The sequence below is a fragment of the Prinia subflava genome, chromosome 1 (assembly GCF_021018805.1).
Source record: "Prinia subflava isolate CZ2003 ecotype Zambia chromosome 1, Cam_Psub_1.2, whole genome shotgun sequence".
Taxonomy (NCBI): Eukaryota; Metazoa; Chordata; class Aves; order Passeriformes; family Cisticolidae; genus Prinia; species Prinia subflava.
The window spans coordinates 120,836,139-120,863,456 of record NC_086247.1 but is presented as its reverse complement, the minus strand read 5'-3'; the positions used below and the strand labels follow the sequence as shown (position 1 = coordinate 120,863,456).

Sequence of the window (27,318 nt, the reverse complement as noted above, 5' to 3'; positions counted from 1 at the left end):
AAAGCTACTCAAGTGGTGCCCAGGTAAACACAGTGTTAGCAATGCCTCTTTTTGCAATCAGCTTCCAAGAGAAAAGTCATTATGAGACACATTCAGCTGCAACATGCATTTAGTCCAACCAAGGTGAAGATGCAGCCTTTACAAAGGTAAAAGCTGTTGTAGTAAAATAGATAATATGAAACTTTCTACCTTTTTCACCCTTTCTCTGAAAGAATCTCCAAGCCAAACAGGCTGCATACAGTGCATAGTTGACACAAAGCCATCCAGTAGGAATCATAGAATCATACATATTTAAGATATCAAAAAGGAAAAGACAGCAGGAAAAGATTTAGGAATACTTAAATGTTTTGAAGATAGAGTTATAAAATATGTAAGCACCAATAGGCACTGAATTGAGTTTCAAAAATTGCTCAGGCAATTATCAATAGCATAAAGGCAGCTTGACTGAGAAAACTCAGAGCTGAAACATTTTCTTCCAGGCAGAACAAAATATTTTCTGGCAGGTGTGGATCCCTAAATCTTCCTAAATCCTGAGAATAAATCTTCTGACCTGCTGTAGGCCTCAGCTAAAGAGAAACTCCCATGTTTCTGTTGAAATCTCCAGTCTAACATAAACTCCTAAAATTGCTAAGTCTTTTAATACCGAGGTAAACTGCAGAGCTACTTCTCTGAACTCTTTATGTTCCAGCAAATCCTCATGACCCAAAACATGTTTGGCATTTAGCCATGAACTCCATTGCTGGCTGGATGATATCTTTCCAAATGCTGTGGCTGCAAAACGCAATGCAATCTCCCTTTTCACCTTGCACTATCTTTTCTTCCTATCCTAAGTTACCACGATCTCAGTGACAAATTGTTCCTGGCATACATCTGCATCAATTAGGAAAAAGAAACCAAACATAAAAACATCTTGAAAGCATCAAGTGCTCTGCCTCTACTGTTTTTCTCTACTTTGGTAGTGGCCAAAAGCAGAACAGTGCTTCAGGCTCTCAAGAGCTAAGGCACTGATGGCCTCCAAACAGTCAGGACCTCTTATCACACCATATATGCTTGTATTCCACAGATGCCACTACTGTGGAAGTGACAGCTTCAGCTGAAAATGAAATGGAAATGTAGTTCTTTCTACTGACAAGTGCTAACCAAGTTTAGTACATGATGACTTCTGTCCTCTTCCCAAAGCCAACATATTCCTGTCACATACATCAAATTATTTTCTTTTCTGCATTTCAGTATATTTTGTGCTGCCTGAGATTGTTTAAAGGATTTCTCTCTTGGATTTTTTTTTATTCCATCCTCTTTTTCTTAGCTTTCAGCTACTGTCCTTCCTAGGGTTTTTTGTTGTCTTTTGGCTTTTGGTGTTTGGTTCCTTTTTTAATATGGATCAATCACTTCTTATTTATCACTCTCTCCAGGAAGAAGTGTTTCTCAGGTTACAACTGTTATTTCAACTAGCCTTGTACTCCAAATGTGTTTCTGTACATGAGTGCTGTTTTCTCCTCTGGCACATGCCATTGTGCCCATGCTAGCAGGAGGAATTCCTGCTGAGATGTGGCCTCAGCTGGTCCCCATCTTCTGCCTGGAGAAGGAATGAAGCATTAAGGCACAGATTCACAGAAAGCCCATCTATACAGAGCTGCCACCAACTCTTCAGGCACCAAGATCAATTGATGTAACAAAAAGATGCCACAGAGGAACAAAGAGTGAATTTTCCAGAGCTAAGGCTACTGGGACAGGACAAATTGCCTCCCTTGAGGAGGATGGAGAGGGAGCTAGATCATATCCAAGCACCCCTTAAAAAAGGCAATGTTGAACATTGGATGTCTGCTATGTTTTGAACTGTATGTCAATGAGGGAAAATGAAATCTCCCATGGTTTTGAAAGGAATCGACATTTATTTTATGTTCTCCAGATGGTATAGAGATAAAATACTAAGTAGGTGGATGGTATGGGTCAAAAGAGAAAACCAGGACCCATCCCTTCCTGTGGGAGACTGCTGTGCATAGGCAGAGTGCCAGCATGGGGGGCAGCTTGCATAAGCATTTGGAGGAGAGTTGGCAGCTTGAATCTAGGGGATGGGTTGTGAAAAGAAAGTGAGTTTCAGCTTCATAGCACTTCTTGTCACACACTTAACTAGCTAAATCTATGAATGAGTTGCTCAGTGTCCAGGGAACAAAGCTTATTACTTTTTATTCGTTCAATATCTAGAACTTAAAGTCTTTCTGTGTTGAGGCATAACTGATCTCCCACCCCTGAGGATAGATAGATAGATAGATAGATAGATAGATAGATAGATAGATAGATAGATAGATAGATAGATAGACAGACAGACAGATTTAGATCTGTATCTGCTTATATCCCTTGCAAGGAGGTATAGTGAGAGACAAAACATGAAAGCATGTGCCTTACAGATCTGCTTAGGAGGACTTCATGAGCCACTCTCCCATAATCGGTGTCCAGCTCTACAAGCCATGGCCTCAGCAGCACTAATGCAGCTATTTCAGAGCCCTTCCAAAGGATTTGTAGTAAGAGGATAGCATGATACATGAACCAGCTTGGTATTTATACAGTGATTTCACTGGCATTGTATCTGTACATCTGACATAAAGGAGAGCTGGTTTGAGTGTGTGAAAGTGATAAAAATGTGATGTGTAGAAAATAGTCCATGTCCGTGTTCAGCTTGTGCCTTTTTACTCAGAAAATGCCAGACCTGGCCACTGCAGATCCATTCACTTTTTTTCCTTACTGTCCATACAAACACATGTGATGATTTTTTTTTTTTTTTTGGCAAAGCTCAGAGCAAAAATTTGAAAAATTAATAAAGGGAGGTTTTTCTCTATTTGTTTTATAGCTAACACTGTTAGGACTGATAACTGAAACCGCTTATGCATAGATTTGTGATAGAATGGTTAAACCCAGTTCCAGTTGTAGAATCTCCTGTGCCACAAAAAGTATGAAAGTGAAACTAGAACAGGGGCATCTGTTAGGCAAGTAATAAAACTGCTACTATTTGGTCATAGTCAGGGTGACAAACTTAATGTCATGCTGATAAATCAGTCAGATAATAAAGAAGGAAAATTATTACAGTCTAAAGCTAGGCAACAAATTATTGACATGCATGTTGTGATTGACAGTACCTGCCTGCTCTAAGGGTCCAAACTTAACACGTGCATTAGCTACTGCAAGGATTTCTATTCCATCACTTGCCTTCTGCTGTAAGTGCTCTGATGGTAAAGAGCCTGTCCCTCCTTTTCAACACTGGCATGAAGCACACAGGCATGATGGGGACCAATGCACCAGCCTAGCACAGCAGAACCAACACCAAATAGTTGAGCAACATAGTTATTAAAGCTGATGTTGATGCTTCCCTGAGAGAAGATTATCTAAATAGGTTACCTTGATTAGAAGCATGTTTCATGAGAAGTAGGTTTACAAATGGAAAGAATCCAGAATTATGCATGAAATGTCATATACGAGCTGCTTTGCTGATGTGTTATTAAATGAAATAAATTGTTTTCAGAATTTTGCATAAGAAAAAAAAACCCAGCTATTTACTAGATTCATTAAATGTTAGACTGAGTATTGAAACTACTGAAAGATTTCTCTGGAATTTATGACTGCAGATGCACTTAGGAGGCTGGGATGTAATCACCTGCAGCTTCACACATGAATACTCTTTGTTCTCTAGGAATTCATACCAGGAGTCTTGTAAAACCATTGTGGCACTTACCTGGGCCATGTGTCCAGCTTTCCTGTATGCAGAGACAAGTAGGGGACCACATGCCATAGGGATCGACCTCCACTTCCACTTGAGTAACTCGGGAAAAAGCACTAAGGAGTTACTGCATTGCAAACTGAGGTAAAGAAGAAGGCAGCTTTCATTTTTACGTGCCCAGGCAGCCAGGAGGGCCAACCTCCCTGTCCTGGCTGGCACATCAGGCACAGCATGGCCAGCTGGGCAAGGGAAGGAGTTGTCCCTCGCTGCTCTGCACCTGAGGCAGCCTCACCTCAAGCGCTGGGGGCAGTTTTGGGTGCAACAATGTAAAAAACCCATTATGCTGTCAGAGAGGGTCCAAAGCAGGGCCACGAGGATGGTGAAGGGTGTGCAGGCAAAGCCTTATGAGGAGGTCACTTGGTTTGTTCTGCCTGGAAAAGAGGAGACTGAGGGTGGTCTCAGTGAGGAGACCTCACTGTGGTCCTCAGCATCCTCACAAGGGGAAGCAGAGGAACAGACACTGATCTCTTCACTCTCGTCACCAGTGACAGGAGTCAAGGAAATTCCATGGAGCTGAGTCAGGGGAGGTTCAGGTTGGATATCAGGTAAAAGTTTTTCACCCAGAGGGTGACTGGACACTGGAACAGGCTCCCCAGGGAAATGGTCACAGCACCAAGCCTGTCTGAGTTCAAGTAGCTCTTGGACAATGCTCTCAGGCACATGGTGGGATTCTTGGGGTGTCCAGTGCAGGGCAAGGAGATGGACTTGAGATCCTGATGGTCTGTTCCAACTCAGCATTTTTTATATGCTATGATTTTTCACAGGCTCAGATCAAGCTTTTAGTCAGACATAGAGAAGCCAATGGTCTCTTTTCCCTCAGCAATGGTCTGCCAGAGCAGGCCAAACTGGCATAAATTGTCACATCTACTGTTGTGTTGAACTTGACTAAGAGGTTTGGGGAGGTCTCTTGTTCAAGGGATTCATTCTAAAAGGAGTGTTCATGCTATGACATTATTTATCTAATGGTCTTCGCATTGACTTCTTAGTAAACATGCACAGAAAGAATACTGACCTTGCAGATCAGGAAGAAGGGCTGACTGTCTATGTAGACAGTGTCTGATATGCAAAATAGTCACAGCATTTTTTGGGAGAGGGCACACAAGGGCTCTCAGACACCAATGCTTTCTCTGCAGGACAGTGCTAACTGAGCACACACTTGTTAATTGCTATTTCAGGGCAGGATTTTAAAGTTCTGAATACTGGGAGGCAGAGACCTGAACAGCATCCCTAAATCTGCCACAATGGAATTTCTTCCGAGTGAAGGCTATCTCCAGTTTAATGCATCTGGGCCAGCCTGAGGTTTCGGTCCCTCTCTAGTGCCCTGTGTGTACTGCTGAGAGTCTTAAGGACCACGACTTAAAATTCAGCTGTGACGAGAACCTAGCAGCCAAAAGCAACTGTGACCGTTCAGAGCTTCTATTAAACATTTTGAACACAACTTGTTGAAGACTAAACGACTGAACCGGCCTGTTTCATGTGTATCCTTGCAGTGGCCTACAGTGGCCACAAAGAGGCTCTTGTCTCTCTTGGGGAGTGGGATGTGCCAAGTTCCTTCTCCGTCTCTTGCAAGAAATTCTACAGGCTATATTCAATTGTCATATATTTTCTTATCATCAGAAGACTTGATCTGAAAACATAAAAATCATGTGCAAAGATTTTGACCATGCTGACCACACCCTCCCCTGCCAAAAAAAAAAAAAAAAGGTTTAACACCAGGGCTTAATGTGGAATGTATGGACTTATGGTGGCTGTCTTGACTTTTATGCAGTGAATCATGATTGTAAACACATTTTGCTTAACACACATATCATTTGTTTTCCCCACAGCAAAATCAACTTTACTTCCACTTTAAAAGCCAGAGGTCTCACTCTGGCATTAAAAAAAAAAAAAAAAAACAAAAAAAACCCAAAAAAACCACCACAACAACAACAAAAAACCCCCTGGCAATGGAAGATTGTATCCTATTCCAGAACATTTAGATTTTTTTTAAAAAAAATTGTTACTTCGTTAGAATTCAAGAAAAAAGTTTTGCAATAAAACGTTAGGTATTACTGTAATATACTTACAGCGTGGTATCACACTGGTGCCCACAAAAAAAGGGAAATGTCATCTGTGATAACAGTGAAATTGAGAAACTGCACCCATTACACACAGAGTTATCACTGGAGAAGTGACACTTTCAGGGTCTGCCCAAACAGCCCAACGCTTTGCAAATGCCAAAACAAGTCTGAAACACTCAGATAAGTAGAAGTGATGAGAAATGATAAGAGACCTTTTCAGAGGACAGAGAGAACACAACTGGAAAATGTATCTCCAGCATGTGCGGGAGACTTACTCCCTGTAGTGCTGAGCAGATGTGCCAAGGAAAATGCAGCTCAATAGGCGGGAAAGAAAAGGCACTGAAGAGATACTTCAGCAGAAGGTTGATTGTAGTTAAAACCTGTATCTGCATGCTGTAATTTTATTTGGAGATTCTATTGACCCGGAGTTGTGGAGAATATCTTACTTTTGTTTTATTGGGGTTTTTTTGTTGTTTTTTTTGGGGGGGGGGTTGGGGTTTTTTGGTTGATTTTTTTGTTGTTGTTGTTGTTTTAATTTCTTTCCGGCTACTGGCCCTTCTAACTCGTCCCTTATTCCCAGCTCGCTTCAGTACCCGCACGCGTTCCTGCCCCGGGCACACAGGTGGGATCCGGGGCCCGCGGTGCCGGCGTGTCCCGTCCCCGTCCCGCCCCGGCGCCGCCTCCCGTCCGCGGGCAGGGCCGGAGCGGCGGCGGCGAGAGGAGCGGGGCCGGGTTTGCGCTGCGGGTCCGGGGCTGCGCTCCGCTTCCCCCGGCCACACGCAGCCCCGCGGCCTGCGCCGGGCAGCCGTGGGGCGCGGGGCAGCCGTGGGGCGCCGGGCAGCCATGCGGCACCGGGCACCGAGCCCCGCAGCCCGCGGGCCCGCTTCCCGGCCCCGCCCGCCCCGCCCGGGTGGAGCCGTCCCCCGCCCCGCCGCGGGAGGAGGATGAGGCGGCGGCGGCCCCGGCGGAGGCGGCTGCCCCATGGCGGAGGTAAGGGAGGTAAGGGAGGGCGGGCGGCCCCGCAGCCGCCTCGGCCGAGCGAGGAGGGCGCGCAGCGCGGCGGTCTGGGGTGTCCGTGGGGGCGAGCGGTGGGGACGCGAGGGAGGACGCTTTTCTGAGCCGTCCCCCAAAGAAAGACAAAGACAAAAAAAGAAAACGGCCAGGAGGGACACGCACCTCCGGCAGCGTGCGGGGCTGGCCCGTGCCCTGCCCGTGTCCCGGGCTGCGGGAGGCAAAGCACCGAGCGGCGGGACCGGGTCGCCGAGCAGCCCCTGCTGACGGAGCGACCCGCGGAGCCTCCCCGGAGCGGGGTCACCCGCAGAGCTGCCCCGGCCCGGGCACAGCCCGAGCCCAGCCGCTGTCACCTGCCGGGCAGGGTTGTAAGGCCAGGACGGACGGTGCTGCTCCCATCTCCTCCGGTGTCGCGTCTGTTCCCTTCATGTGGGCACGGGCTTCTCCAGCACACCTCGGAGCTGCAGAAATGGGCTTCGCCAGGGTGTTGCACTCCTCACCTGGGCGCGGGGCAGGTGAGCGTCGTAGTGCGGTAACTACACTTGTCGGGAACATTCCTTACATATAGAGGGTCTTGCTGTGCCAGGGCAAACCTCCGGGCTCCTTTTATCTGCGCTCCATTATCAGCGCGGCAGTTCCGAAGCTCCCCTGAAGCCCTGAGCGCCCAGCAGCGCTGCCAGGTTCCCTTCATTGTCGCCTCGTGCGGTCCGTGCTGCGCTCGTGTCCCCTCGCTGCCACCCCGGCCCCCATCCTGCACAGAGCCGAAGAGTTGTGCACAGCTTAGCGCTACTAAGGTTCGCCAAGCCACTCCGCTTTTCCCAGTTCAATTGCTGTTGGGAATAGAGTTTCATTGTTTCGTGAGTGGTTTATGATCTGGGACTTTTGTGGTGCACTTTGTGGATACAAAAGGTACGGGAGTGCCAGGACGGTGGGCTTGTGCTTCTGATATTCAGTACATTTTGAAATATCAAGTTGAACTACCAACATTTATCAGTTTGGTTTTGAGCAATCGTGAATAGCTGGTTCTTATTGTGAATTAATGGACCAGCATCAACTGGTAATTGTTTAATTTGTCATTTGGTAGATTTTATTTATCTTTTTTAAATTTTTATTTTATTTTCTTTTTCCCTGTTTCCCCATGTGTTGAATTGGTTGCTTTTGTAAAGTAGTTGCAAAACTAATTTCAACACCCTGACTGTAAGGGATGACTCTTTTATGTGGAGAGATGATTCATTTCTTTGCTAAATGTAGGTCTGGGCCTCTCTGTTTAGCACAATGCAGTTAAGTGAAATAATGATTGGAGCAAGATAAGGCATTGTTCAGTTCTTGAAATAAAGTGTAAAGGGACATCTATCTGCAAGCCCCCATGTCTCTTCCACCAGATGATGTCTTTTGAAGCACACAGCAGGTCAAAAACATGAAACACAGATCAAAAAGTAGATCTTTGGTTTTAAGGTGACCTTTGGTAGCTTTGACTGAGGCTACTTATGCTGTCAAAATGTTATTGTAATAGTACAATGGATTCCAAAGTGGTTCTGCTGATTTGTAACCTTCAATTTGCCTTTTTAAAAAATAGATTTGAGCTATTTTTAGCATTTCTCTTATCCACCCTAGATCAGAAGGAGGAGAAGTCTATGTAAACAGATGGAAGTATTTGTTTTTTTCTGCTTGGTATTGTGTGGCATCATGAAAATTTTGCAGCTGGATTTAGCCATCCCTAGATTGATTTTATTCATTGGAGTCCAGTCCCTGCTGAGAACATTGCTGACAACAGAATGCAAGCTATTGGTCCTCTCCTTTGAGATATGGTACCTAAAACTACTCTTGAAGACAGCTGCAGATGAAAATTAATTCAGTGGCCAAAGCATGCTTATTTGCATAGTAAACTGCAGGAATTTGCCTATTTTTCTGTCCTGTGCTGAGTGTTAGAACACACTGAGCACTTTGGTTTTGACAAGGAGTAAAGAGAGAAGCCATTCTACAGGCACATAACTTGGGTTACACTCAAGTGCCTCAGTAACACTTCTGAAAGCTCTTACACTAAGCCCTAAATCCATGTGAAAAATGGCAGAGAAAATGAATGAGACACATTTTCCCCAAAGCACCTTAAAAACTGTGTGTGAGGAAATAGGACGCCTCAATGCTGCAAGATGTGGCATCAGTCCTATGTGTATGGTAATAGTGTTCCCAAATAAAGGAAGTCTCAAGAAGCTTGTCACACAGCAGTGTCTTAGCTGAAGGTCTTGCAAGGGTTCAGAACTGCTCTACTCAATTCAGTGATTTTTGTTTCCCTTTCTCTTTTGTGTATCAATATTTCTATGTGTGCAAGTATATGTTTATGTACATATGTAGACATTTGAAGAAAGAGAATTTAAAAACTCAATGGTTTCTTTGTCTTTTGGAGAATATGTATGGGAAAATATTTAGATTAGCAAGAATGGACTGTGTAGCTCTTCAGCTTCTTCTCTGTGTTAGTCTTGCAGTAAAAATGTTTGTTCCAAATCACATGAACCCCAGGCACTGATGCTGCCCATGCCAGCAGAAGAGGCAATGCCTGAATGAGAGCAGGAGTTGCTGTGCTGGGTCACTGCACTCCATGAGAAACAACTTCCAGCTCGGGGTGGGACAGGGGAGGAAGGTTCTGCTCCCACACAAGTCAGGTAGGTTTGTTATACCTCAGTCTATTGTATTCTTTCAACAGATCTTTGAGGCCCTTGCCAAGAGCTGAATTCCTGCACTCAATTAAACAACACCGGCGCTAATTAATAATTAACAGCATAACATTGCTGTTGTTTATGAATTACAAAATTTAAGGAAGAAGATGCACAGTGGATAATTTGTATTATTTGTACTATTGTCTCTATGTTACTTTTTGGAAAGGGCAGTTTGAGTCAAGTTATGTAAAACCCCATACGAGCACAGTTCTTTGAACGCCACCAGAGGCAGAGTTTTGTGGTGTTAAAGCACTGGAAGGGGGGAATGCATCCCAGACTTTGAACACCATTTGAAGTATTTATATTGAGTGAGAATAATTTGAGTTATGGAATTTTATTTTTTCTTGGTGGGTGTCAAAGTTTGGTAAAGTGAAAGTTAAGTAGGAACCAGGTAGGCTTTTCTCTGAAGGTTTTTCTCCAAAGGCTTTTCTCTAGTCCATTTGAGAGCTTCCCACTGAAGCTTCGTGCTTAACTTACAGAATGTATTTAAATTTTTTTTTCTTTTGAATTCATTGAGCAGTAGGACATGGCAATATTGCTGTGGAGAGACATCTGGAAATAGATAAATGGGCTGGATCCCTGGTTGTGAATGGCTCTTACCTGTTAGCCAGAACTCACCTTAAGGAGGTGGAGGAAGGACTTCATGTTGTTTCAGAAAGAGATGGCATAAGAGAAGCTCAACGTTACTCTTGCAAGGGTTTGAAAAAGCCTAGTCAAAGGAGTGTTGAGGAAGGGTATTGGAGGAAGTTGGAGTTGTGGTGTAGGGCTGACTTACATCAGCATTTTCCTGCTGTCTGGAGAGTGGCCAAGGTATTCCCAGTGCAGGGGGTGCATGAAAAGTGCATGTGAGAGTAGATGAAGGGAGTATCAGGCATAAAGAAGGAAGAACTAGTGTGTGGTAAATGTGGAAAATAGAAGAGGAATTACAGGTGAGGGTCAGAGGGAAGGTGAAGATATTCAAATCCTAGAGGAGCTGAAGTGTCAGACTGTGACTTTTAGCAGTGCTCCCTATTCAGAGCTGTAAGTTGGCAGGCATTTGGTGTTGCAAAGAGGCTGGTAGCTTGGAAGAGCTGGGAGTTGGACAAGTTGGATACCTGAGAAAGTATGTTTGCCTGGGAGTGCTCAAAAGGAAAACACCTGGAAATGAATTGTGGAGAAAGTTTTATCTGAAGGGGTGGACCCTGGGTAATATTGTCTTTATTCAGCACTGGCTATCATACCCATGAGGGTATACAACCACTCTATGATAAAGTTAGAGCAGGAAGGGAGGGAGGTGTCTTACAGAACCCTGATGTCAAGTTGCTCACTGACCACAAAGGAAAGCATCTTGGGGCACCCGAGGCATAGAAAGAGGGTTTGGGTTTAGTTTGTGGGTTTTGTTTTTTGTTTGTTTGGTTGGTTTGTTTTGTTGTTGTTGTTTTGTTTTTTGGATTTTTTTTTAACTGTGCTCCATCTGAAAGAGTGAATGAATAAATTTAATTACCCTCATCACATTTACTCTCAGGGATATTGCATACTTTACGGGTATTGAAATTGGCTAGAAAACAAACTTTCAAACACAATTTGAAGTATTAGAAAGGAGGCATTCTTTATTCTCTGTGTGCTGAACACACCCAGAGGATATCTCCTCTAATCGGGTGTATTGTGAAACTTTACAACAGGGCATTTATTCCACCAAGACTATACATACTCATTACAGTGTACTTCTTAGCTAATAAACTTTTCCTACAACTAATTTGCATGCATGTGCCTGGTACTGGAAGCCCTTTTATGGTCCTAGAGGATTGTCTGAAGGGGTCTGTGAAGTGCCCCCAGTGTGACAGATGACCTTGCCTTGAACTCGTCTTAGGGCACACACTGTTGATTCTTGTTACATGGCTTTGCCACAAAAGCCACTATATTCCTCATTATCTGTTTATCCAGTAGTTCCAGCTATATTTAGCATTCTGTGTGTCTACTTTTGCATTCTTTTATCTATTTCACTAGTTAGTCTTTAAGCTCTATTTAGCAACTTTGAGGGGAATTGAAAATTTCTGTTCTGTATGTTGTGTGTCATTACAATGAAATCAATTTCTCGTGAAAAACAGCTGCACATGACCAAATGGCTGGAGTGTGCACCTGTTTGGTGTATATGTTAGAAGTGGTTTTAAAAGCTCATTTTGAAGAGGATATTGAGCTATTTTTGCATGAAAATTGATGTTTTAATTGAAATCAATGCCAACACTGTTGGTCTCTTGTCTTCAACGTGTACCTGTCTCTGCCTCCATCTGGGGAGTAGGTTGGTGTTAATTTTGTGCTGGAACAGAATGCATATAGTATGTGTGTTTTGTAATAGCTGACACAGCTGGCCCATGCTGTCTAAAGCCCTGAAAAGCATGTGGTTGGAGAGGTGCTATCATCTCACTGCAGTACATGGGAGGGCTCTCACAAGGAGCGCTTGGTTGCAGCCCAGATGACATTATTAGGATTTAGAGCAGATATGTCATAAATGTTTGACAGGTGCCACATTTGCAGTCACATCTAGTGACCATTTGATTAACTAAATTGCATTAGCTAGCATGGTTTATTGTCATTTTTAAACCTAGCCATGTATAACATAGAAGTTACTTTGATATTTGGTGTTTCTGTCCACCATTCCACCCTCCACACATCCTAAACCCTGTCTGCATTTCAAAAAATACTCTTCTGTTGTGGTGTTTTCAGGATACTTTAGGACTGATTATGAATATAGAGAAACAGCAAGAAATATTTTTTTCTTTTTTTCTTATTTATTAAGTAGAGATCAATTTGTAAGATTGTTATCACATATTTAAAGTATGCAGACAAAGAGCAAGATCACTAAAATTAGAGCTGAATGATACCAGATACACATAATTTAATTATTAATTGCATATAATACTATCAAGTAGTAAAGTGAAACTACTGGTTATGTTACTAGAAGCTGTTTTGCTTAACTTCTGCTGGTATTGTGCAAACTTAAAGGATCATTCCAACACAAACCGTTCTATGATTCTATTCTGGATATGCTACTTAATTATTCAAAACGTGGCAAAGAGCGCCAGGCCTGTGCCACATCTTTTCAGCTGATAACAAGGGGAGGGCTAGTTCTACAGAGGAGTGCAGTTAGGAATGGAGAAGGGACAAAAGCTTGTAGAAAACCATCTCAAAGGTTAATGACATCAATGGAGCAGTTTAAAATTTAACAACTAAAATAAGGAGAGCATAATGCAGAGTAATTAAAAGATAGCATATGAACATGATACATGAGTAATCAGCACAAAAGAAAAAGAAGTTCTTTTGCGAATAATTGTGCTCATGTACCTTTGCTCCAGCATTGGGATATTTGTAGTGGTAACTCTGGGTCTGACTGCAGTGAAACAGCTTTCCAGGGGCAGGTACCCCCTGCCTCTCACTGCTGTCTGTGCACCCAGGCAAGCCACCCTGTCTGCTCTGCTCTCTTCCAGCAAGACCTTTCTGTTACTCCAGAGCTAGTTCAAGTATTCCTGTGCACCTGTAGCCCTGGGTTGTGTAGTTGTAGTCCTGTGTACCAACTGCACACAGATCAATAGCTGAAAACAGACCGATTATGCTTTCTGCTGCTCCTTCAGAGGGATCATCTTCACCCATCCAATACACTGCAGTAGACCTTTTTTTGTTTTGGTGGCATTACTGGTTCTGCTCCCTGTACATTCTGTTGAGGACAGCAGATAAGACATGGGTGTAGGAAGCAAGGGGAGGAGATACGTGGAAGGATAGTTTGATGTGCAATACACCCAGTTCATGGTGAGATCAATACTCTGATTTACCTAATTGGAAACTGAAGGCTCTGTTTTTAACATAGAGTAAGAAACTCTGGAAACTTGCCATTGCAGGCAGCATGCTTCCAATTGAGTGTAGGCCAGGCCACCCACAAAACCATGCTTTCTCTCACTCCACATTGATTCTTGGCCCTCCTTAAGTAGCAGATTTGACATCAACTACTATTTTTCATATTCCGAAGACTGACAAACTGAAGCCTGTAGCTGAGCTGTACCTTCAGGAAAGGGCAGGTGCACGATTAGAGCCCAGCCCTCCACATGCAGGGCTGGTGGATAATTTGGTAGATCATACTCAGTCTCAGACTGTGTTCCTTAATGCAACTGAAAAATGTAAGTGGCAGAAGCAAGATGAAAATTGCAGATACTTGTGATTTTATTTTTTTATTATTATTCTATTATGAGAATTTTAGTGTAACTCTCTGGCCTTGTGCTTGCACAGAAGTCCTTCCAAATGCAAATCAAAGGTTGCCCTCAGGTAGGGTTGCAGTTTACCATTTGGAAACAGCCTACTGTTGGAGGCATGAACTTCCACACCCTCCAGCAGTAGAAATGGAAAGGCTGATGCAGTAGATGGGTTTGGTGGTATTACTAAGTCTTCCACAATTAGCAAAAATTAAGTATTTTTCTCTATACAGAGACAACCACATGCTGTCCTGATTTCTTGGGCTTAGTGGTAGTACTGTAACTCAGTTACCGTTTCTTCTTTTACCCTTTTTGCAAAATAAGAATGAGAAGGACAGAAACGCTGAATGTGGCAGCACAGTGCTGAGTAAATAGTATCTACACCCAATCCTTGTCATTAGATTAATATCCAGACTCTTTAATAAGGCTTTTGTCATTAGATGTACATCCAGTCTGTAGAATTAAGGTATCTTTAATGAAATGCCTTATTCAGAAACACAGTGTGGCTGTTTCCTGGGGAGACACCCCTCCAATTCTCCCCATAGCAGTAGTCCAGCAGTCCGTCCCAAGTGATATAACAGGCATGGAAGGAAGCATTCTGTTGCTGAGCAGTGCTGTTCAGTCATTCTTCATTGCTGAGGAACACTAACAAGCTGGTGCAAAGTGTGATAAAGAGCATAAACCTACATCAGCATAATCCAGGGGATTTTGTGAAAAGCCAAAACAGAGAAACGAAAGCGAAAAGGTTCTGGTTGATCGCTGTATAGAGAGTTTTGCTGAAATGATCCCGGTGGTGAAAATTTGTGATGCTTAATATCTTACATGTGCTGTGTCTATACCACCACTGTTGTGAAAACCTGGCTACAAGGCCAGGATCCTTCAGCAAGTGCTCTGGTAGTGGTGAAAATGGTTTTTTTCAAATGATGGAAAACTTAACTGCAGTAATAATCGCTGTGAGCAGCCATGGGTATATTTTAATATCATCTGCTGGAGGAAGAAATGGTATTAGTAAGACTAATCTTCAGAGCCACACAGTGCAGCATTATTAGGCTCACTCAGAAGAGATGACACATTGCCTTGGATAAGCTACAGGGAATGGGCATGACTGCAAATGCAAGACCCTGCTTCCCTCCCTTCCCCACTGGCACTTCTGTTCCATTCACATCAGCAGGAGCTCTGTGCAAAGATCAGAGGGAGATCCTGACCTCCATTCTGTGCTTAAAGGCCAAGAGTCCTTTAGACAAAATGGTTTATGATCCTGTAGTGCAGGATCACTGGTGGCTCTCAGCCTGGAAAATATGGGTACCATGACACCATCTGTGGCTGAGTAGAGAAAATAGATACATTTTTTCTTAAAAGGTACATAAAAATGAATGCAGACTCCAGATAAATTCCAAAATTTGTAGCCAGAAATATTCTCCATTTCCTTAGCAGCCAACAATTTTAAATATTGATGAGAAAAGACTGGAAAATTCAGTTATCTTTGACATCTTGGGGAAAGTAATACAAGACAGTTATTACAAATTTCTGTGAGTTTCAGGAGCATTTAGTTTCCCTTCAGAAGAATGTCCCATCAGGTATATCAGAAATTTAGTTATCCTCACAGTGGTTTGAGGAAGGACCATCTCTGTAGACTTTAGCAGACCAGCATCATCTGCAGTCAGAGTTCCACTGTAAGAAAGTTGAACTGTGGGGATTTTGAATGATCTGTATGACACACCCTGGGCTCTTCCCAAAGCTACCCCAACCTTTTCTTTTCCCTGGTAGGGAAGGTTTATACCCCTGGAAAATTTAAAAGGAACAGTCAAATTGTGACTTACATACCTTCTGTATACAAACCCAGTGCTTGCAGTTGGTTTTTTGAGGCATCACATTATAGATACCACATTTCTAACTATTTCCTGCACTTGCCTCTTCTGCAGCCAGTAGAGTAATGAATTTGCTGTGTTGTCCAGGAGCTGAATGCTTTGCCACAGCAGCAGATTTCCAGGCCACTTGGCCCCAGAGGAGCTGCTTAAGGTCTTTAATAGCAGTTGTCCTTGACTTCTTATTAATTTTGATGATCATGGATTTTATTAATTAGAATATTAAGAGGTCACATGAATTCAACAAGTATTGGGTTGGTTCTCAGTAAAATGTAAGCCTAGCCCTGATCTTGCAAGCACATAAGTATGGGACTAACTTCATGCCTGTGATCTGCTCCATTGGACTCATTTGAGTGTTTGCAAGTAGCTACTTATCACATTCTCAGTGTCTTGTGTAGGTAAATGCCCTCTCCTGTTTAACTACATTGAGAAAACTGTAGGTTGGGAGGTTTGTTTTGTTGTTATTGCTGTTTTATATGTGTGTATGTCTGTTTTTAGGCAAGTACATTTGTTTTCTCATATTTGGCAATAAAAAATCATCTGGTCATTTCCAGATGCAGCTGACAAAGAAGACATAATGTATTAGAATATAATTTCTAATGAGTAGAAACTGTGTTAGGCATCATTGAAGGACATTCTTCACTCCTGCATCAGTGGCAGATGAGTGCCCTGTTGATCTATTTGTTTTTAAAAATGGCTGTTCATAAAGCTAGTTTTCTTCCAATCCTGAAAAGAAAGTACAGAAAAATTTAAAGCAAACAAATAAAATTATTTTAAAATAAAATTAGTTTTCATATTTTTAAATATTTAAATAGAATGTACAAAATTGAAAATAATATTCATTTGTTTTAAGGCTATATATAATTTTACTCCAGAGTCCTGTTTTTAAACTTTTTATATTTACTTTTTAATGTGTTTTGTATGAAAGAACAATTTAAAAACTTTTATATGTTTTGATGACTGTTGCAACTGCAGGTTTTATGTAGTTTATGCTTTCATAACAAACCTGTAAAGTAAATGGTTTGCTGAGATTTTTAGAACCAAACACTATCCCATTATGTTTGCTGCTGTTGAAGACTTGTCTTTCCTGCTCCTGCCATAGGATTTTGCTGGGAATACCTGGAACTAATGCAGTGTGTCCACTTGGATTCCTGGCTGCCATTCCACTGAGTTTCACATTTTAGTAACAAAGACTTGCCCTGTAAAAGCTGAAATATCAAAGTATTTTTAAATATAAATACACACTTTTTAAAAATAGGAATTAGCACTATCTCCTTCTCTAGCAATACTCCAGCCCTATATAATAAACAATGAAGTCTGATGATGTGAATATAGATAAAAAACTTGAGAATTGTTTCTGAGGCCCCTAAATTTGAACAATCTCATCACAGGAGGTTAAAAAACTCCATCATTTGGATAAATGAAAATGGGTAGTGTCTACATGGAAGTGATGGGAAACAAAAGTTGCTATGACAATACAGGTAAGCAAGGGATTTTGCTAACTGGACATGTAAAATAATTGCCTATTTTAAGATTCTGTAATTGAGTATCCATCTAGCTTGGCTATCTTTGTGAAATGACCTCCAAAAGACACTGATAGGCTAAACATTTCATGAAATCACATCATGGTTCTTTGTCTGGTTTAGAAGAATTTGTTTCCAGTGTCCATTTCTACTGCGGACTGGTTCAGTGCCTGGGCACCAAAACAGGAGGTGGTGGCTGCCCCCCTGAAATGACACTGGTCTTATTCTGCCCCCAGAGTCTACACATTCACTTCATCCCTTCATCCACATGACCTGTTCAGTGCTTTTTTTTTTTTTTTGGAATGCTATCGCTGGAGAAAAAAGTGCCTTTTAATTTTGACAGCATGCTGTGTAATAGAAGGGTTTTGTTTGTGTCTTCAGGATGTTGACCTGAAAGCATGTCGGGGAGCTTTGGATGACTGCGGCCCACCTCGAGGAGAGGATCAGCTGGAACTGCAAGAAGAGGAGAAAGACACAAATCAAGTAAGTGATGGAAAAAAGGGAAGAAAGGAAAACTGAAGAGGAAGTGAGGGAGGATATAGAAAGTATCTCTAAGATAAATAGTAGTGAAAGGTTTTGAAAGGAATCATTTATTTCCTCTTTTTATTTGAAGTGTTCCTTGCCAGGGCAGGAAAGGAATGCTCACTTCAGACAACGCTTTGTGAATGATGCCCTTGTACACCTTTTTGAAAATTGCCTCCTTCCCTCAGTCCCCCACTATTTTTGAGTAGTTGAAATATTCCCAAGTTTACAGGAAACACTTGCAACTAATCATTAGTTAATTTGAGTTTATTTTCTCTGTTGTGAAGATGTTGTGCTTGTGGGAAAGGATGTTTTTGCCTACAAGCACTAGAGACATGTCTGCTAAATTATACTGCTCTCACCATTTATGTAAAGCTTGATGCTCAGACGTAGAATTACGTTTGGGACACCGGTCTCTCTTCCATTTTGTTTTCTCTAACAGATACAATGAAAAGGCTACTCAATTTTCTTGAGACCTTGTGAGAGCTGAGAACATGTGATCCAGGTGTCTTGCCAATCTCTCTGTGTGCCACTCCCCTGAGAGCTTGGCTTTGAAAAGATACCTGATTTTTTCTGCAGTGGCAGGGAGGTACAGCTTTGGAGGAAAGCCCAGTTCTGCTGTTGCAGGCAGAGTAGGCTGAGATGCTCAGGCCATAGAGCTGTTCTGCTCATTCTAGCAATGTGTCATCTCCCATCAGGATGAAGACTTGATGGTAGGGTCAGCAGCAGTATTGCACTGTGATCTATTTCCTCTCAGACTTTGATTTTTACCTCCTTTTATGTAAAATAACTGTGCTTTACACAATGTTTCTCTTTCTTTTGTCACAGAGCAACAGCAATCATGTAGATTCCCTTCTCTCCTTAGAGGGCTATTTACAGCTTCTGTCATCGCAGTTGGAAAACATGCTGGAGGTAAATGAGAAAATACAGGTATTGCCAATAGAATGGAATAGAGTCAGCAATTACTCTGTTTTATCAAATAACCACAGCCCACCCCACCCACTCTGGGAATATATTAGTAAGTCAATGTAGTAAAACTTACCTGAAACCACTAAAGATGCTACTATCCATCTTTTACAGCAGCTCTCATTGGCTCTACTTGAAAAATTTTCCCCAGCAACTTGTCTGGTGTAAGAGCTGTGTCTTTACTGTGATCTGGTGTTCAGAGTTGGATGGAGCCACTGGACAACTCAATTAGTTCAACTAATAGTTGCCCTTCCTAAATCTAATGCCAGCTTGTATTTATGCAGCAGCTCTTGGTGTGTTTCTCTAGAGCAACACTGATTTATGGCACAGTAGCAGCTATTGGGCATTTGTGGTGAAAGATTACATTTGTCATAGATTTTGGGTCAAATGCTTGCAGGGTTACTACTCTCAAGAACAACAGAGCATCTTCACTGCAAAGCAGTCAGTCAGCATTATCAGTAAACCCATTTAGTGCTTTGGGGGTTTGGGTTTTTTTAAATCTTGTGGCCCTCTGAGACTGTGTTTTACTTTCTGTGTGCCTATCTTCACAAAAAAAGGTTGTTATCTTAATTGAAGTCTCCCTCTTCCCACACAGCTCATAGCTGCAACCACTGACCACGAAGTTACTCCCTACATTCCTTTTTTTGCAGTACTTCAAGGCCATCTTACATACACTTCCCATCATAGAATCCTCTTCTGGGGTCATGATCATTTTCCATATAACTTCATGCTTATCTGGTTTTGGAAATCTCTAGTTTGGATGGTACCTGCTAGCCCAAAAATTAGCCTCCTCTTCTGTTCAGCTCTTGAAATGGATTCACTCTAACGAGATGTAGGCGTTCATCAGTTTAGGTTTCTCCATTCTCAAAATTTGAAAGGAATTTGGCTGTAGTCTTTATGCACCTATTACAATACACAGTAATGTACTGCATATTTTATTTAACGTCATTAATGCACTGCCATCTTGTGACAATCTATCTGTTGAATGTGGATTGTTTCTGCCAAGTATCAAGTCTTTACAATGAGTGGGATTTTTTGATAAGCTGATTTACTAAGCATCATTCTTTTCAAGGGATTAGTTGAAAATAGCATCTCTATCTTACAGACTGCAAGTGGTCTAGTACAAGGTAACTCCCTAGAAGAAATAAGGCAAGACCTTCTGTTACCTGAGCTCCCAGTAAGCATAATAGAGAACTTAAGATGTTATGGTCCTTACGGTACATCATTCCTTCCCTGTGGAAAGTGCTTTTTACATGGTCTGTTCACTGAATGGCAATCAGAAAGTCCTCTCCTGAAACACAGTAAGGACACTCAACTATGGAGGAATCTATACACTTCCTATTTGATATATCTACATTCTCAAGTAAAAACTTGTATCCATCTATTTGATGACTACTCTGCTTGTCAGCAAGCACCTGACATAATCTTAGACAGTGACTTTGTGTTTTTAAGACCCAGCAACTATTACTCAGGTCCACAAAAGGTGGCCCTTAGTGCTACTACAGCATTATCAGTCCAGTTTATTGTTTGAACATCAGGGCCCAGGCATCATATATCAGCTTTGGTTTTGTAAAAATACCCTGAGTAGTAATTTGAAGTCAACACATCCACAAAAGATGTGACTTTTGTGGGGGTATGTTAGCTCCAGTAAAACAGTTCAGCTGAGTTTTGGATGCAATAGACCTCAGTTAAATGAAACTAACCAAATGTGGCACCTCACAGCCCTGAAAACTTCATAAACTGTGAAATAAGTAGTGAGACCGCAACAGCACAATCCTAATGTCCCTGTCTTCTGCTCCTCTTTTTTTCACTGTCCTTACTGGTTAACTTCTGCAGATGAGCTATTTATCTTCTTTAAAAAGTTTGTTTTCTAATAGTTTAGCACCTTGAACCAGCTCATCCTTGAACGATCAATACCACTACCAGGGAAGGATCATGACCACTCCTCCTAGAAGAACTTTTGTCTTAGACCAGATCAGATATAACACATGAGCCATGGTTTGTACACTTGGCAGTAGTCCCATTTTTCTCTCTCAACCCTCATCAGTCCCACACTGTTCTTTGCAAGTCCTTCTCCCATTTCTTCAGTCACTTCTGCACCCTTCCTGCTTCCTTTTGACTTATGCCAATACAGAGATTGTGCTTTCTACAGATGGGAAATGCTATTCCAAATAGCTAGAAGAAGAGTTTAACATACAAAAATTTGGCTTTAATAGAATCAAGTAGTAGAATATTAAAAAACAAATTGATTGTGACTGTGTAGGCAAGGGATGTAGAAGCATTCATTTTATGAAAGATCCCATTTTTCCCCCACTTCGTCTTTTAGGAGAACTTCCTGGAAGATACACAAGTTGCTACTTCTAGTAGAGGCCAAGACCCATCATCGTCGCATCACAATATAAATTTGACCCAGACACTTCAGAACAGTTTCAGTCCTCCTGATGCCATACTACTAAGAACAGATTACCCCACTCAATTCAATTCAAAACCAAGACACTTACAAAGGCAAGAGTTTTTCCCTCAATCAAGCTCTGATACTACAAATCCAGAATCACTATTTCATGCGTCAAATTTGACAGGGCTGTTTTCAGCTGCTGACCTGAGAAATCTAACAGCCCAGGATGGTAATTTTGATGAAATTAAGCTCATGTCTTTGGCTTTGGAGGATGGCTTTGGTCCTATAGAAGTTTCTCAGCTCTTTGAAGAGCCTTGCTCAGATTCGGGACTATCTTTGAATTCAAATCACAGCACCAGCTCTTACTCAGTCAGCTGTGAAGATTCTGTTGGGTACAGCAATGGTGTTAAATCTGCTCCTTCACATGGCTTAGGAGCTGTTGGTGGCCACTGCCATGAAAACATTAGGCACAGCCATGTGGAATATCCAGGTGATGCAGAGTGTTCTACATCAGCAGTTCTACTTCAGCAGTTTCTTCATAATCACACTTACAATCAGCTGCCAAGTCAAGCAGCATTCACTCCAGAGCATTATCAACAGATGTGGATGAAGAAATCAAACGAAGTAAAGGATAGGTGCCATAATTCCACGGCTACTAACCAGAGCAGAGATGAATGTCGTGCAAAAGCTCTGAGAATCCCATTTTCAGTTGATGAAATTGTGAGCATGTCCGTCGACTCTTTCAACACCATGCTAGCAAAGAACCAGCTGACAGAAACTCAGGTATCACTTCTACGTGACATCAGACGAAGAGGAAAAAACAAGGTAGCTGCTCAAAAATGTCGAAAACGCAAACTGAATGCAATTCTTAATTTGGAAGAAGATGTGTGTAATCTCCAAACACAAAAGGAGAGCCTTAAAAAAGAGCACTCCCAGTGTAGCAAATCAATCAACCAGATAAAGCAAAAGTTAAACAACTTGTACCATGACATTTTCAGTAGACTGAGGGATGACCAGGGGAGACCTGTTAACCCACACCAATATGTCATTCATTGCAGTAGCAATGGTAGTGTTTTCATAGTACCCAAGCACTTGGCCAAATCTGAACAGAAACAAGATAACAGAAAAGAGCAGAAACAAAAGTAAGATAACTGGAGATCACCTAAATCGCCTTTATTTACCTAAAAGGGTGAGAAAAATGCTTATGTGAAGACTAAATGTCAGTGATTACCACAGTTCAAACAGAAACAACTACACTTGACGAGAAACACTCCATGGTTCAAGGGTCTGGCAAACCCAGCCAACTGTGATCTGTTAGAGGGTCCATAAGCTGAGGCTTCTGGATGAGGAAATCTGTTTAGTTGTAGTTAGAATTAAAGGAGCTAGACCATCAGTGTAGTGTATTTTATAGATCTATGTTAAAACTAGGAATCTAGTTACTGGTAATGGGAGCAGAAGGGAGAACATCAGTGAGGGATAAAAGTCAGCTTTAGAGCAACATTACACATGCAAGAAAATGCTTTAAGTCTTGAATACCCGATTCTATACAGAGAATAACCTTATTTTATTCTCTAGCACTGAAAGCAAAATTATAGTTCAACCTGAATTCACTTGGGATTTACATAGGCTCACGAGATAACTCCATGCTTTGCATTTATTCAGAACGGCTCTACTTTTCCTAGTTTTCCTTTGAAGAGAGCAGCCCGGGAGGCTACTGCATTTTTCCTCACTACTTTAACCATCATAACTCCAAGAAAGACAATCTGCCACTTAATTTTACAACTCATACACTCAGTCTGCAAAGAGATGCTGAAAGTAAGTGTCTGATTCAATATTGTCTTACCTTCATCCTGTGCAACTGAATAATTCTCAACTTTCTTCCACAAAAATGACCAATGATAAAGGAGTTCCTGTTGTTTGCTAGTGACTGTGATAATTACTTGTGTACCTTCTGTTTTCCTCCCATTTTGACACCTTCCTCATGAAGTACTTTAGTTTTTCTCTGTGGCTTTTTAACTGGTATTTTTAAGCTTCTTCAATGTTCCAGATTTAATTTTTAAAAACATTTTACCTAGTCTTTAAATTAAATTGAACCAAATTACTATTTATCTATACTTGTAATTATAGGTTACATTCTGATAGTGCCCCAAGTGAAGTTTTTTGGTTTCACATTTATTTGTGCTATTAAAAAGAAGTAGTTTTATTTACTCACATATCTAAAACATCCTATCCTTTACTGTTTTACAGCCTGAAAAAGTTCTGCAAGGGATGGCCTAAAAGGCCTGTAATGAATGATAAGGAAGGAATGTTGAGGTACATTATTATGAAAATAACTACTAGTATTAATGTCTAGATAACAACAAATACTTGTTAATTTTGTAACTAAAACACATAAAATTGGTATTTAAAGTTCTCATTGGTTGCAGCATGATGACAGTGGAGGAAATTTACACTCAGGTATGTTAAAAAAATCACTGTACCAAACATTTAAGAGCTACATATACAAGCTTAAATGCCAAGTTACACCTACTGAAGAAACAAACTGCCACTAGCATGGAAGTCACATTGGCTGCTTGCACTTATCTGTAACAAAACTGATACTGTCAAGTGGCATTTTCTAAAAAGTGGAGCCCTAAGATAATGCTAAGTGCACTGAATTATCAACAATGAAATCAGTCTGTTTGAACAATTTTCTCAGCATTTTCTATTAAAATATTTCTTTAAATAAATGTGTGCATGTCTTCTTTATTGGTTTCATCACAGCCTCAAATTGCTAAGTGTAAATTCATAGCAAAAAGTCTCATTACTGAGGGCACGCAATTTCTTGCTGTTGGTTTAGCATCTGTGTGAGGCACATGTCCCAGTCGGTATTCACATGGGATTTGTCTGCTGACTAGATCAAACGATTTAACCAAAACATGCAATAGGCAGCAGAAACATATGATGATCTGTGAACTTCATTTCTAGTTGTAGGGGAAGAAAGAAGTACATACTGAAGCCAGTATGATCATAATTGTTTAAATGACATAGTAAACATTTTAAAATCCATGCACTTACCCTTTGCAGGACAAGGTCTTTAAACCTACTTCACTGCCCATGGGCTTGAATTCTGATAGCTACTAGATTAGGATTGAGAAATCCAGAAAGCCAAGTATTTCTGCTACAGGATTCACACGGGGAAGTAAAAACCTGCTGAACTTTTTTGTGCCCACTCCTTCAGTAGCAGTGGCAGGTGAGCTCTGGGGATTTTTGTAAGGCCAGCTGCTAATGGAGTATTGCATGTACCCAACTGAGTAACAGCTACATGGTTAAATTTTGGCACATGCCAAAATTAAAGCATACTGTAACCCTTTCAGAACACAATCCTAATGGAAAGCAGCTTACTCCAACTGATCCCATTTAAGACACCAGCCCAAATCCCATTTTATTACCTGTAAATTTGCAGATTGTAAAGGATTATGAACTGCCCACAGCTAGTTCAACTGTCATTATTGCCCAGTAACTGTATTTTTTAACGAGTTGATGTCTGAACCTTAGTTCCTCAGAACCCAACAAGCAACTCTAAGCAGAAATACTAATCTTGGGTGCACTGCAACAGTACTGATAATACAGTGAGCATTATGTCTGGGTGTGTATTTTTTCAAACCATCAGCTACCTGCCCACAGGTCAAAATCACAGGTAGAATTCAGACCTATGTCCTGTTTTTAGTTTGAGTACACACTCATATTTCAACTAAAAGCTGTTGAAGCATCTTCCCTTCCTGCAACTAGCTTGTGTTTAAAGAAAATACCAAACAGACATAGGCACACAAAAAAAAAAACCCACACTAAAAAATCCCCAAGTATCACCTGGTCTTGGCTATGCTTTTTAGTTTTATGTCCTCAAATGGTGGGTGGGTTAGGGTAGACAGCCTGAACCTTTTAATACACCTTAAGTACTGTACACTAAATACACTTTAGACTATATTTGCAACCTCTGTACCAAAAAAGGGACACTGTATAGTTGAGTTTTTCAGGGAAACAGAACTGACCAAAGAAAGTTGTTACTGCAAGGTTTGTAAAATGTGGGCAACACCTGCATGAAGTCTGTCTTGGCTTTATTATTGACAAATCAGGATTTTCAAAAAATCCAAATCCCAAGCATACTGATCAGGAGCTTTACTGCGTGAAGACACAATGTGGTATCAAACCTACTCTGGAGCCAGATGTGACAAAGCCATCCTACCTTACTACTATTGTGTTGAAATGCAAGTCTCTGAAGTTAGACAGAAAACACTTCTTAAATACAGCTAGGAAACCACTAAGCTGAAGATTGACAACAGCAACAAAACCCAGAAATACCGAAGTGGGAGTGATCATTAAAATACCGTTCCTGTGGCAAAGCTTTGAAGTAGTCTTCAGCACTTCAGTGGTAAGTTGCATTTTTGTTATGTTAGTAAGAGCTTCTCTGCAAGAGGTTAAGCAAGGTCAAATTAAGTAAAAACACTAAGTGGTGGGGCCATCACCGTGCACACATACTGTATTCCCATTACTTACTGATGGCAGCAACACGTACTGTGGAGCATTACCTGCTGGCTGCTCTAAGAGTCACACCTGTTCTGGAGAAACATCCATGAGGAACAAATGCAAGCAGAGTACTCCATCTAACTGCAACCCCCATTGCATGTTTTTTGAGCTGTAAGGTTGGACAGTTCCACAGAGGAATCCTGCAAACAAGTGTGAACATCTTCCCCAAACGAACACGGCATTCTGCTGAAACACTACACACGTTTAGAAGGACCACTACAGTACTGCACTGAAGTGCAGCTTTAAATTCATGGTTTTGGTTTTATTCAACAGATTTGGCTTTTCACAACACCAGATTTTACAAGCTAAAAATGTTCCTGCTCAAGAGCTTACAATCTAGTTTTAGATGGGGGAACCAGAAGAACGAATTTCAATGACAAAAAAGAAAGGACAAAGCACTTCATGAGTATCAACTTGTCCAATCTTTGCCCCAAACACACACACTTCAGTTCATCCTGTGGAAGTCAGAAGTACAGTTCTAACAAGAATCTTGAGGACAGAGATGGCAGAGACCTATAAATAAGGCAACAGAACACTCAACACCAGGGTGTAGTGCAAAACTGTTTATTAAGTAAACCGAATAGATGGCAGATTTAACTAGGTGAAGTAGTATTAGTGTACCTCAAAGTACTCCAACTTGACACCTGCTGCATAGCTACTAGAGTCCTGTGAAGTCCATCAGCCACCCATTTTCATACAAGAATGCCCCAAAATGAACCCAGCAAGGGAGGGGGGAGGGAAGAGTGCTGGTAACAGCAATTTTCTTGGACTTCTCCCAGTGCCCTTTTTCGTACCATGAAGCAGCATGGCAGGTCACACAAGCTAATTTGTGACTATGAGCTGCCCAAACACTACTGACCTTATATGTTCATAGCACTCTAAGTCACATAGGTGTTTAGACACTGTTAATTTTACTGCTGATAAACAAACCACTTACTCCATTGACTGGAGTAACACCTGACAATATTTCTGTGCAACACAAGCCAACAGTAGCTGCAAAGCAAACATGACTGTTAAAAGGGACAGTACTTCTGGCAAAATGGATCATTATTCCCCAGGCAAACCCCTCCATATAACACTCCTATGCATTCCTAGACACACCAAATGGTATGGCTGAATAAACATGGCTGAAGAGAAACAGCCATCTCCCTTAGGTGGAAAAAGATGTAACAGCACTACTACAGGGTTTCACTTGCATCACACACTCTGTTTCAAAAACCAACAAACACTAAACCTATAGGGAATGTACAGCCCCAGTATGTTCCAAGCAAATTATCCTATACCAATGAGGTAAAGCTGCCAAAGAAACTCAGCTGACAACTGTTTGAAAACTCAGATCCATTTCCCGGGCTTGGATTTTCTTCCACCAGAAGTGGTAAGATTTCATCACTAAGAGATCATGTACATTCACCATCAAACTAGAAGAAAAGCCTTTCCTACACGTAACAAAGTTTAAGTCTGGTTCATTTTACAGTATTAACAGCAATTGTTCACATTTTTTGAATGTTTTTTAGCACCTGCAACACAACAGAAGTGAATAAAATTCAACATTCACTGTAAATAAATAAAAGTTTGAGTGGCCAGAACCCTAATACTGACCTCTTTTCACCACCACTTTATAAATACAAGTCATAATCTATTTCTGAGTGTTCTTTGGCTCACATACCCAAGTTACCTATGATACCTATGTTATCAGCAAGTTAT

At 41.4% G+C, this 27,318-nt stretch overlaps 1 protein-coding gene across 2 annotated transcripts; it reads left to right on the top strand.

The window, feature by feature from the left end:
- Positions 1 to 6,301: 6,301 nt before the first annotated feature.
- On the top strand, positions 6,302 to 23,777 carry NFE2L3 (NFE2 like bZIP transcription factor 3). Of its 2 annotated transcripts, none has more exons than XM_063410200.1 (4): positions 6,302 to 6,831; positions 17,547 to 17,648; positions 18,516 to 18,599; positions 20,980 to 23,777. In XM_063410200.1, the coding sequence occupies exons 1-4, from the start codon at positions 6,814 to 6,816 to the stop codon at positions 22,192 to 22,194; spliced, it is 1,419 nt and encodes a 472-aa protein (XP_063266270.1). In that variant the 5' UTR covers positions 6,302 to 6,813; the 3' UTR covers positions 22,195 to 23,777. The 2 variants fall into 2 exon arrangements, with proteins under 2 accessions (XP_063266270.1, XP_063266280.1); XM_063410210.1 differs by having other exon boundaries at positions 6,309 to 6,822.
- The last annotated feature ends 3,541 nt before the right edge of the window (positions 23,778 to 27,318 follow it).

Bases quoted from the DNA above. Each gene is read 5' to 3' on its own strand.
- NFE2L3 (XM_063410200.1), top strand. The intron at 17,649-18,515 runs GTAAGTGATGGA...CTTTTGTCACAG, and splicing joins AGGAGAAAGACACAAATCAA to AGCAACAGCAATCATGTAGA. The intron at 18,600-20,979 runs GTAAATGAGAAA...TTCGTCTTTTAG, and splicing joins AGTTGGAAAACATGCTGGAG to GAGAACTTCCTGGAAGATAC.